The 15,244-nt window shown below is 42.4% G+C and overlaps 1 protein-coding gene across 2 annotated transcripts in view; it reads left to right on the top strand.

Moving 5' to 3' along the window:
* ASCC1 (activating signal cointegrator 1 complex subunit 1) overlaps window positions 1-15,244 on the top strand; it is a 106,308-nt gene that overhangs the window by 491 nt on the left and 90,573 nt on the right. For both annotated transcript variants that reach the window (XM_024561328.4, XM_024561327.4), the window contains exons 2-3: window positions 1,359-1,502; window positions 2,882-2,981. In XM_024561328.4, the coding sequence (XP_024417096.1) occupies window positions 1,391-1,502; window positions 2,882-2,981 (212 nt within the window). In that variant the 5' untranslated portion in view covers window positions 1,359-1,390. The remainder of the gene's footprint in view (window positions 1-1,358; window positions 1,503-2,881; window positions 2,982-15,244) is intronic.

The following is a 15,244-nucleotide window of genomic DNA, read 5'->3' as shown; positions in this document are numbered from 1 at the left end:
CCCTTTCCTTCTAAGCGGTTTCGTACCCAGGGTCGGCCGGCTAGGGAGGGCAGGTGAAGGGTGTGCTGTTTCTGAGGCAACGCTTCCAGAACTCCTGGTCTGAGGGGCTATGACATTAAAATCTGTGGAGAACCTTTTTTTTTTTTTTTTAGAGGTCTTGGGGGAAAAAGTAGTAGGATGGAGTATCATTAAACTATGCTAAATATGCGCCCTCTTCTCCATTCACGTCGCTTTCCCTTTTATGTTATTTCTCACAACACAAATCGCTTCTTGGTTCTGTAAGCAAACTACCAATGAAAGTGACTTACTTGCTGAGGGTTGGACTATTAGTGTATTTGTTAGGGATTGATCTGTTTTCTTTGGAACTCTGTGTATGTTGGGCTTCAAGACTACCCAACCTATGTGGTAGGAACATTGCTTGAACTTAAACACAGCCAACCCATGAACAACCCTTGTTTCCTGAGTTACTGATTCCTTCAGTTGTGACTAGAAGTTTGGCTTCTTAGCAAGTGGTGCAGTTTGTCGGGCAGTGGCCTCTGGAAATTGGATTCCTCCCCTCAGCCATGTATTGGTTTGAAGAACCATGTTGGTTAGGTTATATTTTAACTTTTATAGGCAACTGGATCTAATTGTTGAGTGTATATTGCATGTACTTCTGAAAGTACTAGGGGCTTCCCTGCCCCCCAAGGATAAATAAGTGTATTAATATCCTTAATTCTCAATTTTCATACTGCACAGACAGGATGAGGCACTCTGCAGGTGGTTAAACACAGAAGGTTGCATTTTACTCCTTTCAGGTTAAAGTAGTAAACAGACTTCTACTCTTTGTTTCAAAACCATGGACAGGCTGTATATAAAGGGCTCAGAATCTTTTAATCACCTTTTTTTGGAGTGCTGAATAGTTTACAAATTACTGTGTAGCGTGAGCCAGGAATGAAATATGTAATGGAAAATGCACTGATCGACTTAAAACAGGTTACAAAGAAGGGCGGTCTAATGGAAATAGTGCTGCTTTGGCTTAGGATGTATTGTGAACGGATGCCCAATTATGTCCTTTCAGGCCTACATAATGATCCGTATAATAGAGAGATGGTTTTTCTTTCTGTTTTTAAAAAAAGATTTTATTTATTTTTTAGAGATTGGGGAAGGGAGGGAGAAAGAGGAGAGAAACATCAATTGGTTGCCTCTTACATGCCCCCACCTGGAGACCTGGCCTGCAACCCCGGGCATGTGCCCTGAGTGGGAATCAAACCCGTGACCTTTCAGTTCTCAGGCCAACACTCATTCTATTGAGCCTCACCAGCCAGGGTGGGTTTTTCTTTTTGATCAAAAGGTAAGGGGATCACTTATTTTTTCAGGATTTCACTGGAATATTATTTAGGAACATATCATGGAAGTTCTGCGCCCACAGCTTATAAGAATTGGGGGACGGATTTATAGGAAGAATCCCATTCAAGAACAGACTTACCAACATGAAGAAGAGGATGAGGACTTCTATCAAGGTAATCCTAGCTGCTCTTTGGTCTGATTAGAAGTAAAAAGCTCTCTCTATTGTAGAAGCAGTCCTTTGTTTTGTTTCAATGTGTTTCTTTGTGTGTAGGGAAATTTGAAATGATTGGCTTTTCATAGCCCCATTTGTGTTGATGTCAAGGGGACAGATGTGTTTGAGTTTGTTGAGGTGTTTTCAGTTGCAGTTCATAAGTCACGTTACGTTTAATCTTTGTACAAAGGCTTAAATGTAATAAGGGGTTATTTTAGTTAACTACTAATATTAACCTTTAATATTCTGTGAGAAAAGTAACTTCCTTCATCTGTAAAGTTGTGAAGTAATATATATAAATTATTGAAATAAATGAATATAAGTATTTTATCCAGTGCCCAATAATGTTAGCTATTCTTATTGTTATTTTTCTCTTCTTTATAGTCATATACAGGCAGTTCCAAATTCACAACTTTATTATTATGTAGGGATAGTTTTAAGAAATAAACTAAACAGGCCCTGGTTGGTGTGGCTCAGTGGACTGAGTGCCAGCCTGCGAACCGCAGGGTCGCTGGTTCCATTCCCAGTCAGGGCACATGTGTGGATTGAGGGCCAGGCCCCCAGCAGGGGGCGCGTGAGAGGCAACCACACAATGATGTTTTTCTCCCTCTCTTTCTTCCTCCCTTCCCCTCTCTCTGAGAATAAATAAATCTTAAAAAAACCCCAAACTAATCAGTCAAGATGGATTATAAATATTTTCAGCCATAATTAACTTGGGCTTTGGTTTAATACATAAATTGGCAGGGCATTTCATTGTCTCTGTTTTCTTTTCCTTTTGCTTTATAAGCTTTTTCATTGGGCCCTAAGCCTTGTAGTTTAGTCATCTCCCTCATGTTCCCCATGTTTCCCTGCGCCCTTGGGGCCTTTGCGCTCCTTTATTTCACTTTGTCTCTGTTGTTGTTAAGTTCTCCCAGTATCACTCATACGATAGTCGCTGGAGGAATTTTCTTTCTTGAAAACAACAGAATTGTACATTTTAAGAGGATAAATTTTATGTTACGTGAATTACATCTCCGTAAAAAAACAGTAAGGCTTTTAAAATTATGTCTTAGCTTTCTGGGAGAAAACAGTCGGGAGAAACAGTGGTATTATGTACATACTACTTTTCCAAGGTTCCAAGGCAGGAAGATTTGAAATAGTCATGTGTTTTTTATTGTTTATTTTTCTTCTAAGAGCACATCACAAGAAATGTTAGAGCAGTGCTTTGCAATGTAAAATGTCTGGCTTTTCTTTGTATGAGTGTATTACTTTTTTTAAACCTTGAGAGTGGTTGACAGCTGAGGAGAAGGCTGCTGTCCACAGAGCAGCAGCTCTGAGCAACATGTTACGGTTTCTGTGCAGGCTTCGTGGAGTGTGCAGAAGAGCCCTGTGATGGCTACGAGGTGGTGCAGACCGAACAAGGTTTCCAGTGTACCGTGAAGGCGCCCAGCCTGCTCTACAAGTGAGTGAAGCCCTGGGCAGCTTCATGGGGAGGCATTTCCAGGAAACTCAGCAGGAAGCTGACTCTCCTCTCTTCCCCACTTAATTGCGATTACTGATGAGAAAATAGTTGTATTTTATATCCTAGAATTTATTTTTTTAATCATTTTTTTAAAGATTTTATTTATTTATTTTTAGAGAGAGGGGAAGGGAAGGAGAAAGAGAGGGAGAGAAACATCAGTGTGTGGTTGCCTCTCCCATGCCCCCTACTGGGAACCTGGCTTTCAACCCAGGCATGTGCCCTGACTGGGAATCGAACCGGACACTCTTTGGTTTGCAGGCCTACGCTCAATCCACTGAGCGACACCAGCCAGGGCTCGTTTTTTAATTTTTCAATTACAGTTGACATACAATATTATATTAGTTTTAGGTATATGCACCAGTGATTAGATATTACACAACTTAGTAAGTGACCATTTTCATAAACCTTGTACCCATCTGGCACCATACATAGTTATTAGAACATTATTGACTATGTTCCCCATGCTGTACTTTACATCCATCCCCATGACTATTCTGTAAGCGCCAATTTGTACTTCTTAATTCCTTCACATTTTTCACTCATCTGCCCAATCCCCCTCCCATTGGTAACCATCAAAATGTCTTTGCATCTGTGAGTCTTTTTCTGTTCTGCTTCGTTTATTTTGTTTTTTGGATTCATTTGTTGATAAGTATATACTTATTGCCATTTTGTTATTCATATTTTTTCTATTGATGGTAATTTATTTTTTTAATTCAAAAAAATTTTTTTAATTGTATTTTTTCCATTACCATTTAGTCCCCTTAGGCCCTCCTCCTCCCCCACAATCACCACACTGTTGTCCATGTCCATGAATCCTTTTTCCTTTTTGCTCAATCCCCCCACCCTCTAATCTCCTCAGCCTTAGCTGTCATCATGCTCTCTATATGAGTCTATCTTTATTTTTGCTAACTAGTTCAGTTTGTTCATTAGATTCCACATATATGTGAAGTCATATGGTATTTGTTTTTCTGTGACTGGCTTATTTCACTTAGCATAATGTTCTCCAGACCCATCCATACTGTTGCAAAGGATAAAACTTTCTTCTTTTTTATGGCTGAATAGTATTCCATTGTGTAAATTTCCCATAGTTGTTTTAGCTACTCATCTACTGATGGACACTTGGGCTGCTTCCATATCTTGGCAGTTGTAAATAACACTGCAATGAACATAGGGGTGCTTACGTTCTTTTGAATTAGTGTTCTCAGTTCCTTTGGATATATTCCCAGAAGTGGGATTGCTGGGTCAAAAGGTAGATCCATTTTTAATTTATTGAAGTATCTTCTTACTGTTTTCCACAGTGCTGCATTCCACAGTGTTTTACATTCCCACCAACAGTGCAAAAGGGTTCCCTTTTCTCCACCTTCTTGCTAGCACTTGATTTTGTGAATTTATTGATGATAGTCATTCTGACAGGTGTGAGATAACATCTCATCATGGTTTTAATTTGCATTTCTCTGATGATTAGTGACATTGAGCATCTTTTCATATGTCTGTTGGCCATTTGTACGTCCTCTTTGGAAAAGTGTCTATTCAGGTCCTTTGCCCATTTTTTAATGGGTTGTTTTTTTGGTGTTGGGTTTTGAACATTCTTTATAAATTGTGGATTTTAACACCTTTTCAGATGAATTGGTGAATATGTTCTTCCATTCGGTGGGTTGTCCTTTTGTTTTGTTGATGGTTTCCTTTGCTGTGCAAAACTTTTTAGTTTGATGTAGTCCCATTTGTTTATTTTTTCTTTTCTTTCCCTTGCCCTAGGGAGAGATCTGATAAAATATTGCTATGAGCAATGTCCGAGATTTTGCTGCCCATCTTTTCTTCATTTATTTTGTCTTTTAGATTCAATTGATAGATAGATATTTATTGCCATTTTATTATTTATATTTTTTTATCTTTTTTTTCTTTTTAGAAACGACCCTTTGACATTTCATATAATACTGGTTGGTGGTGATGAACTCCTTGAACTTTTTTTTGTCCAGGAAGCTCTTTTATGTCCTTTGATACAAATGATAGCTTTGCTGGTAGAGTAATCTTCGTTGTAGGTCCTTGCTCTTCAGCACTTTGAATATTTCTTGCCAATCTCTTTTGGCCTGAAATGTTTCTGTTGTGAAATCAGTGGACAGGGTGTTTTTTGGTTTTTTTTTTTTAAGATTTTATTTGTTTTCAGAGAGAAGGGAAGGGAGGGAGAAAGAGAGGGAGAGAAACATCAATGTGGCAGAGAAACATCAATTAGTTGCTCTTGCATGTCCCCACCTGGGGACCCGGCCTGCAATCCAGCCATGTGCCCTGAAAGCAAATCAAACTGGCGACCTTTCAGCTTGTAGGCCTGTGTTCGATTCACTGAGTCACACTAGCCAGGGCTCAGCTGATATTCTTATGGGAGCTCCCTGGTAGGTTAATAACTGCTTTTCTCTTGCTGCTTGCTAAGATTCTCTTTGTCTTTAACATTCTGCATTTTAAATATGATATGTCTTGGTGAGGACCTCTTTAGGCTCATCTTGTTTGGGACTCTGTGCTTCCTAGACTTATAGGTCTATTTTCTTCGCCAAGTTACAGAAGTTTTCTGTCATTATTTTTTCAAATAGGTTCTCAATTTCTTACTCTCTCATTTCTCTGGTGGCACCCTCATGATGCAAATGTTGCTTTTCTTGAAGTTGTTCCAGATGTTCCTTACACTATCCTTATTTTTTTGGATTCCTTTTTCTTTTTCTTCCTTACACTATCCTTATTTTTGGGGGTTCCTTTTTCTTTTTCTTTTTATTTAAAGGTTTTGTTTATTTTTAGAGAGGGTAAGGGAGGGAGAAAGAGAGGAAGAGAAACATCAATGTGTGGTTGCCTCTTGCGTGCTCCACACTGCCTACAACCCAGGCATGTGCCCTGACTAGGAATTGAACCGGTGACCCTTTGGTTCACAGCACGTGCTCAATCCACTGAGCCACACCAGCCAGGGTGTGGATTCCTTTTTCTTTTAGCTGTTGTGATTGGGTATTTTTTTTTTTTTTGCTTCCTTGTGTTCCAAATCATTGATTTGATTCTTGGCTTCCTCTACTCCACTGTTGATTCCCTATAAACTATTCTTTATTTCAGTTAGTGTATCCTTTATTTCTGACTGACTTTTTTTTTTTATGGTTTCCATGTCCTTTTTTTATGCTTTTGAAGTTTTCCTGAGTTTCTTGAACATCCTTCTATCCAGTGTTTTAAACTCTATACCTAGTAAATCGGTTGTCTCCATTTTGTTTAGTTAGTTTTTTTTCTGGAGTTTTGTTCTGTTTTTTTCATTTGGGACATATTTCTTTGATGCCTCATTTTGGCTGCACACCCCCCCTCCCCGTGTTTGTTTCTATGAGCTGCTAAGTCTTCTGGTCTTGGTAGAATGGCCTAATGTAGCAGGTGTTCTGTAGGTTCCAGTGGTGCAGCCTCCCTCATCACCCAAGCTAGGTACTCCATGTCCTCCCACCCCCTTGCCCCCAAGTGGTGTGAGCCGTATATACCTCATCCCCCGTTCCCCAGTGTAGGTGAGCCTTGATGGGAGGGATTTACTCCCAGGCTGATGGGCTTTCCACCAGGTGCGTTGGCTTTGGGGCCCCCCAGGAGGTGCAGGCCAAGGTCAGTCACTAGTTGTGCTCTGCCTGGGACGTCCTGGCATGAGCTGCTGCTTATGCTGGGATTCAAGGTGCCCAGGTGAGGCCAAGCTGTGAACCAAGGCTGGCTGCTGCCAGTTTCTGGCCTGGGGCCACTTAGCAAGAGGTACCGGGCAGGCTGAGGCCAGATGCTGCTGGGTTTTTTGTTTTTGTTTTTTAAAGATTTTATTTTTAGAGAGAGGGGAAGGGAGGGACAAAGAGAGGGAGAGAAACATTGATGTGCAAGAGATACATCAATCGGCTTCCTCTCGCACACCCCCAACTGGGGATGTGGCTCAAAACCCAGGCCTGTGCCCCGACTGGGCATCAAACTGGTGACCTTTTGGTTCTCAGGCTGGTACTCAGTCCACTGAGCCACACCAGCCAGGGCAGAGATGCTGCCTGCTTTACAGATTTAGGAAAGTCTGAAGCATGAGCCAGACAGGCCATTTGTATGGAAAATCCACTGGAAATTGCTTGGGTAGGCTCAAAAGTTTGATGGGGCAGGGTCTCAGGGAATCACCAGGTGGGGCAAACAGTGTTAGGCCAGGTTGATGGAGACTGATACATGGCATCCATGTGCCAGCTCTGTGCGAGGGGACGAGGGGGCATGTCTCAGCAAAGGAAAAATAGCCTCTGTTAGCACTTTTGTCTGGCAGAAAGCTGCCCTTCCAGCTCTTGGCTCAGATGCCAGATAGTTCAGTTCCACTCAGTATGTTCCTGGTGTCTTTTGAGCTGCTACCCCAGAGCTGGTGCTCAGAGTGAGTGAGTACAAGTAAGCCCGTGTGTGGGCCCTTAAGGAGGAACTGACTGGGACTCCAGCGGCTCCTCACTCAGTAGCATTCCCTGCTGGTTTTTACAACCAGACTTCTCTTCCTGGCACTGGAGCCCTGGGCTGGGGAGCCTGGTGTGGGGTTGGGACCCCTCAATCCTCAGGGGGTACCTCCCGAGACATCCCTCCCAATTTTTATCTGTCACACATGGCTCTGGGATCAGCCTGTTCTGCATCTCTGCCCCTTCTTCCAGTTTTGATATAGGATTTCCATTCAGCTAGATTTCAGGCAGTTATGAATGATGGTGGTTCTGTAGTTTAGTTGTAATTTTCATGTGGTTGGGGGAGGATGGGAGTACCACATTGACCTATGCTGCCATCTTGACCGGCTGTGTATATCCTAGAATTCCTAAGGACTGATTACATTTCAGTTCCATCATTCCATACATATCACCAAGTCCTATTAATTCAGCCTCTTAAGTGTCTTTTGAATCCATCACTTATCTCTTTGCTGACACCCGGCTGCATCTTTTCTGGATTACTTCAAATAACCTACTTACTAGTCTCTCTACACATTGATTCTTGCTCTCTTTCTAATCAGTGCTTCACATTGAGGGTGGAATGGTCTTCTAAAAAGGCAAATCTGGTTATTTTACTACCTCTGCTTAAAATCCATCAACATCCTTCCATTGAAGATGGAATTATGTTCCATTAGAATAATGGCCAAAACCTTGAACTTGACTTAGCAGGCCCTGAATTTTTCAGTCTCAATTCATACTACTTTTCCTGGCTTTGCACTTAAGCCTAATTGGTTTTCTTTCTTTCTTTTTTTAAAATGATTTTATTTATTTATTTTTAGAGAGAGGAGAAGGGAGGGAGAAAGAGAGGTGGAGAAACATCAATGTGTGGTTGTCTCTTGTGCATCCCTACTGGGGACCTGGCTCACAACCCAGTATGTGCCCTGACTGGGAATTGAACCAGTGACCCTTTGGTTCACAGGCCAGCACTCAATCCACTGGGCCACACCAGCTAGGGCTGGTTTTCTTTTCAAATGTGTCGTGCTCCTTCCTGCCTTAGAGCTGTGGCATATACTGCTTTTTTGTCTCATAATCTCCCCTCTTTCTTATCTAGTTATTAATTCTTTAGTATGAAAACTTGCTTTGGCAGCATTTTCCCCATCAATCACATTCATTATCCTACTATATGTTTTCTTTTTTAAAAAATGAAACATTTTATTTATTTAGGTTTTACTATATTTTACTGATAATGCTATTACAGTTGTCTTGATTTTCCACCCTTTGCCTCCCCTCTACCCCGCATCCCCCACTCCCTCAGGCAATCCCCCCACCACTGTTCATGTGCATGGGTCATCTGCATAAGTATTTGGCAATTACATTTCCTATACTGTACTTTATATCCCAGTGGCTTTTCTGTAACTACCTATTTGTACTTCTCAATCTGCTCATCTCTTCATCCATTCCCACACACCCACCCTCCCATCTGGCTACCATCAAAATGCTTCCGTATCCATTATTCTGTCTCTGTTCTTGTTTGCTTAGTTTGTCTATTTTTTTAATATATTTATTGATTATGCTATTACAGTTGTCCCATTACCCCCCCACTCCACTCCATCCTGCCCACCCCCCTCCCTCCCACATTCCCCCCCCCCCATAGTTCATGTCCATGGGTCATACTTATAAGTTCTTTGGCTTCTACATTTCCTACACTATTTTTACCCTCCCCCTGTCTATTTTCCACCTATCATCTATGCTACTTATTCTCTGTACCTTTACCCCCCTCTCCCCCTCCCACACCCTTATTGACAACCTTCATGTTCTAGTTGTTTGCCTAGTTTGCTCTCGTTTTTGTTTTATGTGTGGCCGTTAATAACTGTGAGTTTGCTGTCATTTTTACTGTTCCTATTTTTGATCTTCTTTTTCTTAGGTAACTCCCTTTAACATTTCATATAGTAAGGGCTTGGTGATGATGAACTTCTTTAACTTGACCTTATCTGAGAAGCACTTTATCTTCCCTTCCATTCTAAGTGATAGCTTTGCTGGATACAGTAATCTTGGTTGTAGGTCCTTGTGTTTAATCTTGGGTAATGTAATGATGATGTGCCTTGGCGTGTTCCTCCTTGGGTCCAGCTTCTTTGGGACTCTCTGAGCTTCCTGGACTTCCTGGAAGTCTATTTCCTTTGCCAGATTAGGGAAGTTCTCCTTCATTATTTGTTCAAATAAGTTTTCAATTTTTTGTTCTTCCTCTTCTCCTTCTAGCACCCCTATAATTCGGATGTTGGAACGTTTCAAGGTGTCCTGGAGGTTCCTAAGCCTCTCCTCATTTTTCCGACTTCTTGTTTCTTCATTCTTTTCTGGTTGGATGTTTGTTTCTTCCTTCTGGTCCACACCATTGATTTGAGTCCCAGTTTCCTTCTCATCACTATTGGTTCCTTGTACACTTTCCTTTGTTTCTCTTAGCATAGGCTTCATTTTTTCATCTGTTTTTTGAACAGATTCAACCAAGTCTGTGAGCATATTGATAACCAGTGCTTTGAACTGTGCATCCGATAGGTTGGCTATCTCTTCCTCGCTTAGTTGTATTTTTTCTGGAGCTTTGAAGTGTTCTGTCATTTGGGCCATTTTTTTGTTTGTTTGTTTGTCTTGGCGCATCTGTTACTTTAAGGGGCGGAGCCTTAGGTGTTCACCAGGGCGGGGTAATGCTGGTCACTGCTCTGTGACGCTGTACGTGGGAGAGGGGCCGAGAGGGAGCAATGGCGCCCGCCTCACTCTCCTCCGGATTTCAATCTTTCACTCCGATACCCACAATCAAACTGGGCTGCTCTGGTGCTGGTTCCCAAGTAAGTGGGCCTGTGCACACTCTAGGCCCCTGTGGGTCTCTCCAACAACCTCCTGTGAGGCTGGGAGTCTCTCCTGCTGCCGCCCCAACCCCCCAAGGGCTCTTGCAATCAGAGGTTTGAGGCTTTATTTCCCCGAGCTGGAGCCCTGGGTTGCGCGGTCTGCTTCGCTGCCCGCCGTTCATCCTGTTTATCTGTGGGCGAATGTGGTGCCGCAGGGTGCTACCCGCCACTCTGCCTGCCCCACTCTCCGCCACTCTGAGTCCGGCCCTCTGGGTTTATCTGTGCAAATGTGGGGCCGCAGGGTCTGCTAGTGCTCGGACTGCCTGTGCCATTTGTCCCACACTCCGCCAGTCTAGGTCCCGCCACAGCCACGCGAGTCCTCTCCACCCCGGTGCCCGTCTCCGCCCCTCCTACCAGTCTGGATGAATGTTTATTTTCTATTTCCTTGGTGTCGGTCCCCCTTGCTGTTCGATTCTCTGTCAGTTCTGGTTGTGCGAGGAGGTGCAGTGTGTCTACCTATGCCGCCATCTTGGTTCTCTTTTCTTTTTTTTTTAGTTTGTCTATTTTTAAGATCCAATTTTGATAGATTTGTATTTTTTTGTCATTTTATTGTTCATAGTTTTGATCTTCTTTTTCTTAAATAAGTTCCTTTAACATTTTTTGTAATAATGGTTTGGTGATAATGAACTCCATTGGTTTTTTCTTGTCTGGGAAGCTCTTTATCTGCCCTTGAATTCTAAATGCTATCTTTGTTGGGTAGAGCCATCTTGGCTGTAGGTCCCTGCTTTTAATGACTTTGAATATTTCTTGCCAATCCCTTCTAGCCTACAAAGTTTCTTTAGTGAAATTAACTGACAATCTTATGGAAACTGCCCTGTAGGTCTGTTAATTAACTGCTTTTCTTGCTGCTTTTAAGATTCTCTTTTTATCTTTAACCTTTGGTATTTTAATTATGTGTCTTGGGTGGGGGCCTCTTTGGATCCGTCTTGTTCGGGATTCTTTGTGCTTCCTGGACTTGTATGTCTGTTTCCTTCACCAAATTAGGGAAGTTTTCTTTCATTATTTTTTCAAATAGAATTCCCATTTCTTGCTCTTTCTCTTCTCTTTCTCGTACCCCTGCGATGTGAATGTTGGACCTCTTGAAGTTGTCACAAAGGCTGCTTATACTATCCTTATTTATTCGGATTCTTTTTTCTTCTTGTTCTGATTGGTTGTTTTTTGCTTCCTTATGTTCCAAATCATAGATTTTTTTTTGTTATTTTCTATTTTATTGATTTCTACCATCTTTTTTTTAAGCATATTTTCTTGATTATGCTATTAGAGTTGTCCCAATTTTTCCCCCTTTACACCCCTCTGCCAGGTACCCCCCTTTCCTCCAGCAATCCCCCACCTTAGTTCATGTTCATGGATTGTGCATATAAGTCTTTCCTCTCTCCATTCTCTATTCTGAACTTAACCTTCCCCTGTCTATTTTGTACCTACCAATTATATGTCTTTTTCCCTGTATCTTTTCCCCCATTCTCCTCCTTCCCTTTGCCACTGATAACCCTCCAAAAGATCTCCAAAATTATGATTCTTTCTTGTTCTGGTTGTTTGCTTAGTTTTTTTATTGTTTTTATTTTTTAGATTCAGTTGATGGTTGTGAGTTTGTTGTCATTTTAATGTTCATAGTTTTCATCTTCTTTTTCTTAAATAAGTCCCTTTAACAGTTCATGTAATAATGGCTTGTGATGATGAACTCCTTTAACTTTGCCTTATCTAGGAAGCACTTTATCTGCCCTTCCATTCTAAATGATAGCTTTGCTAGATAGAGTAATCTTGAATATTGGTCCTTGCCTTTCATGACTTTCAATACTTCTTTCCAGCCTCTTCTTGCCTGCAAGGTTTCTTTTGAGAAATCAGTTGATAGTCTTATGGGAACTCCTTTGTAAGTCTCTGCCTTTCACTTGCTGCCTTTAAGATTCTCTCTTTATCTTTAACCTTTGGCATTTTAATTATGATGTGTCTTGGTGTGTTCCTCTTTGGGTCCAGCTTGTTTGGGACTCTGTGCTTCCTGGACTTGTATATCTGTTTCCTTCACTGGATCAGGGAGGTTTTGTTTCATTAGTTTTTCAAATAGGTTTTCAATTTCTTGCTCTTTCTCTTATCCTCTGGCATCCATGTGATTCTGATGTTGGCATGTTTGGAGATGTCTCAGAATCTTCTTATTCTCTCCTCATTTTCTTGAATTCTTGTTTCTTCATTCTGTTCTGGTTGACTGTTTATTTCTTCCTTATGTTCCAATTCATTGATTTGAACTCTGGTTTCCTTCTCTTTACTGTTGGTTCCCTGTGGATTTATGTCTGTTTCACTTAGCGTGGCCTTCATTTCTTCCCTTATGCTTTTGCCATACTCAACGAGTTCTTTGAGCATCCTTAACACCAGTGTTTTGGACTCTGCATCTGTTAGGTTGGCTATGTCTCTATCTTTTAGTTCTTTTTCTGGGGTTTTGTTCTGTTCTTTCATTTGAGCTATATTTCTTTGTGTCCTCAATTTGTTTGTTTCTGTGTATTAGGTAGAGCTGCTTTGACTCCCTGTCTTTGTGCACCTGTTACGTTCTATGGGGTGGAGCCTTAGGTAATCTCCGGGGTGGGGCACTCCGCTTCACTGCTTTGTTGCTCTTATGTGGGGGGAGGGGTCAGAGAGGGGATATTGCAGCTGCCCAGCTGCTGGAAACTTACTTAGTACTCACCTTGTTTCTAGACAGTTCACTCACTTTCGGCATGTGACTGGTGTCCCTCTAGCCGTTGCCCGGGTGGTGATTCTTAGAGTGGGTGTGTTTGCATATGTTCTAGGACTTTGTGGGTCCTTTAAATGGAGTCTCCTGAGAGACTGGCAATTTCTTTTCCTGCTCCAGCTCCCAACCTCCACTGGTTTTTACAGCAAGAAGTTAGGAAGCTTTATTTCCTGGTTCTGGAACCCTGGGTTGTACGGTCCGGCTTGGCACTAGCATTGCTTGCTCTTCTAGTATCCTTCCCAATTTCTCTCTGCCACTTGTGAAAGTATGACCACCCGTTCTGCTGACTGTTGCTGCCACTGCTTTACCACTATTGTCACATGGTGTCCTCTCCTCCCCAGCTCGCTGTCTCCATCCACCCCTACTACTCATCTGGATGAATGTGGCTTCTCTATATCCTTTGTTGTTGGACTTCCATACAATTAGATTTTCTGGCAGTTTTGGGTGTTTTTTGTTTTGAGAATAGTTTTGATCTTTCTTATGGTTGTGCCAGGAGGCAAAGCATGTCTACATACGCCTGCATCCTGGCTGGAAGTCTGTCATCTTCATTTTCCAAATCATTGATTTGATTCTAGGCTTCATCCACTCTACTGTTGTTTCCCTGTAAATTGTTCTTTATTTTAGTTTGTGAATCCTTCATTTCTGACTAGATTTTTTTTATGCTGTTGAGGTCCTCACTAAGTTCTTGCGCATCCTTGTAACTAGTGTTTTGAACTCTGCATCTGATAGAATGCTCGTCTCCATTTATTTAGCTCTTTTTGGAGTTTTGACCTGTTATTTCATTTGGGCCATGTTTCTTTGTCTCCTCGTTTTGGCAGCCTCCCTTTGTTTGTATGTATTAGGTAGAGCTGCTTTGACTCCATGTCTTGGTAGTGTGGCCTAATGTAGTAGGCATCCTCTAGGGTCCAGGGGCACAGCCTTCCCTATCACCCAAGCTGGGTACTTGAGGTGTGCCCTTTGTGTGGGCTGAATACACCCTCCTCTTATAGTTGAGCCCTGGTCACTGTTGGCAGATCAATGGGAGGGATTTACTCAGGCCAGTCAGCTGTAAGGATTGGCTTTGACCAATCAACCTCCACCTTCCATGGTGGATCAGCTGTGCAAGGGCAGGGTGCTGGTGCTCCAATGTGGTCTGTGGTTGTCCACTGGGTACACAGGCTCTGGGGGTTCCTGAGTAGTGCAGGCCAAGGTCAGCCCCCACCTGTCTTTTGCCCAGGGCCCCCCTGCCTGATCTATAAAGCAATCTGAGATGGCTGTTGCTTATGTTGGGCTTGGAGATTCCCAGGTGAAGCCTACCTGTGAATCTAGGCTGGCTGCTGCTATTGCTGGGCCTCTGCTCACTGAAGCCAGCTGTTGCTTGTTTATTAGGATTTAGGAAGTTTTGAAGCATGAGCCAAGACCAGCCATCATATAGAAAAGCAGCTCGAATGGGCCCGTAAGCTGGGTGGGGCAAAGTCTCTGAGGACCTCCAAGGAGGGTCAAACAGTGTTAGATAGGTTGATGGAGTCTCAGATACGGCACCAACTTGCCTGCTCTGTGGGGCAGAGGGTTCCGAAAAGGGACAATGGCCTCTGCTCGCTTTGATGCCAGAAACTTCAGTTTTCCCCATATACCACTGGTGCCTTTCAGGCTGCTGCTATCCTGGTGCTGGAGCTCAAAGGGTATGAGTCTTAGTAGGTGAGTCCTTGTGTGGGTTCTTTAAGAGGAACTGCTTGGGGTTCTAGCAGTTTCTTCTACTGATTCAATTCCCACTGGTTTTTGCAGCCAGAAGTTGTGGGGACTTATCTTCCTGGCCCTGGGACCCTGGGCTGGGCCCTGATGTGGGGCTAGGACTCCTCACTCCTGACATATCCCTTTCAAATTTTTATCCACCACGCATGGTGAGGTATCAGCCCGTGTATACGCCCCCCTACTAGTCTGGATGGAAATGGTTTCTTTAATTCTGTAGTTGTCAGAATTCTGATTCTGACGGTTCCTGTCGATGGTGGGTTTATATTTTAGTTGTAGTTTTGATGTAGTTTTGATGTAGTTGTGCAAAGAGGTGAGGCCTATGCCGCCAAGTCTGCTAATATATGTTTTCATAACACCTGTACTTTTTTTTCCTGTGTAGCATTTCTTAGCCTTGTATTTATATTTACCTCTGTGATGTGCTTCTTTATTTTTAGAAATATTTTATTTATA

The sequence above is a fragment of the Desmodus rotundus genome, chromosome 4, assembly GCF_022682495.2.
Source record: "Desmodus rotundus isolate HL8 chromosome 4, HLdesRot8A.1, whole genome shotgun sequence".
NCBI lineage: Eukaryota > Metazoa > Chordata > Mammalia > Chiroptera > Phyllostomidae > Desmodus > Desmodus rotundus.
This window is presented reverse-complemented; position numbering and strand designations above follow the sequence as displayed.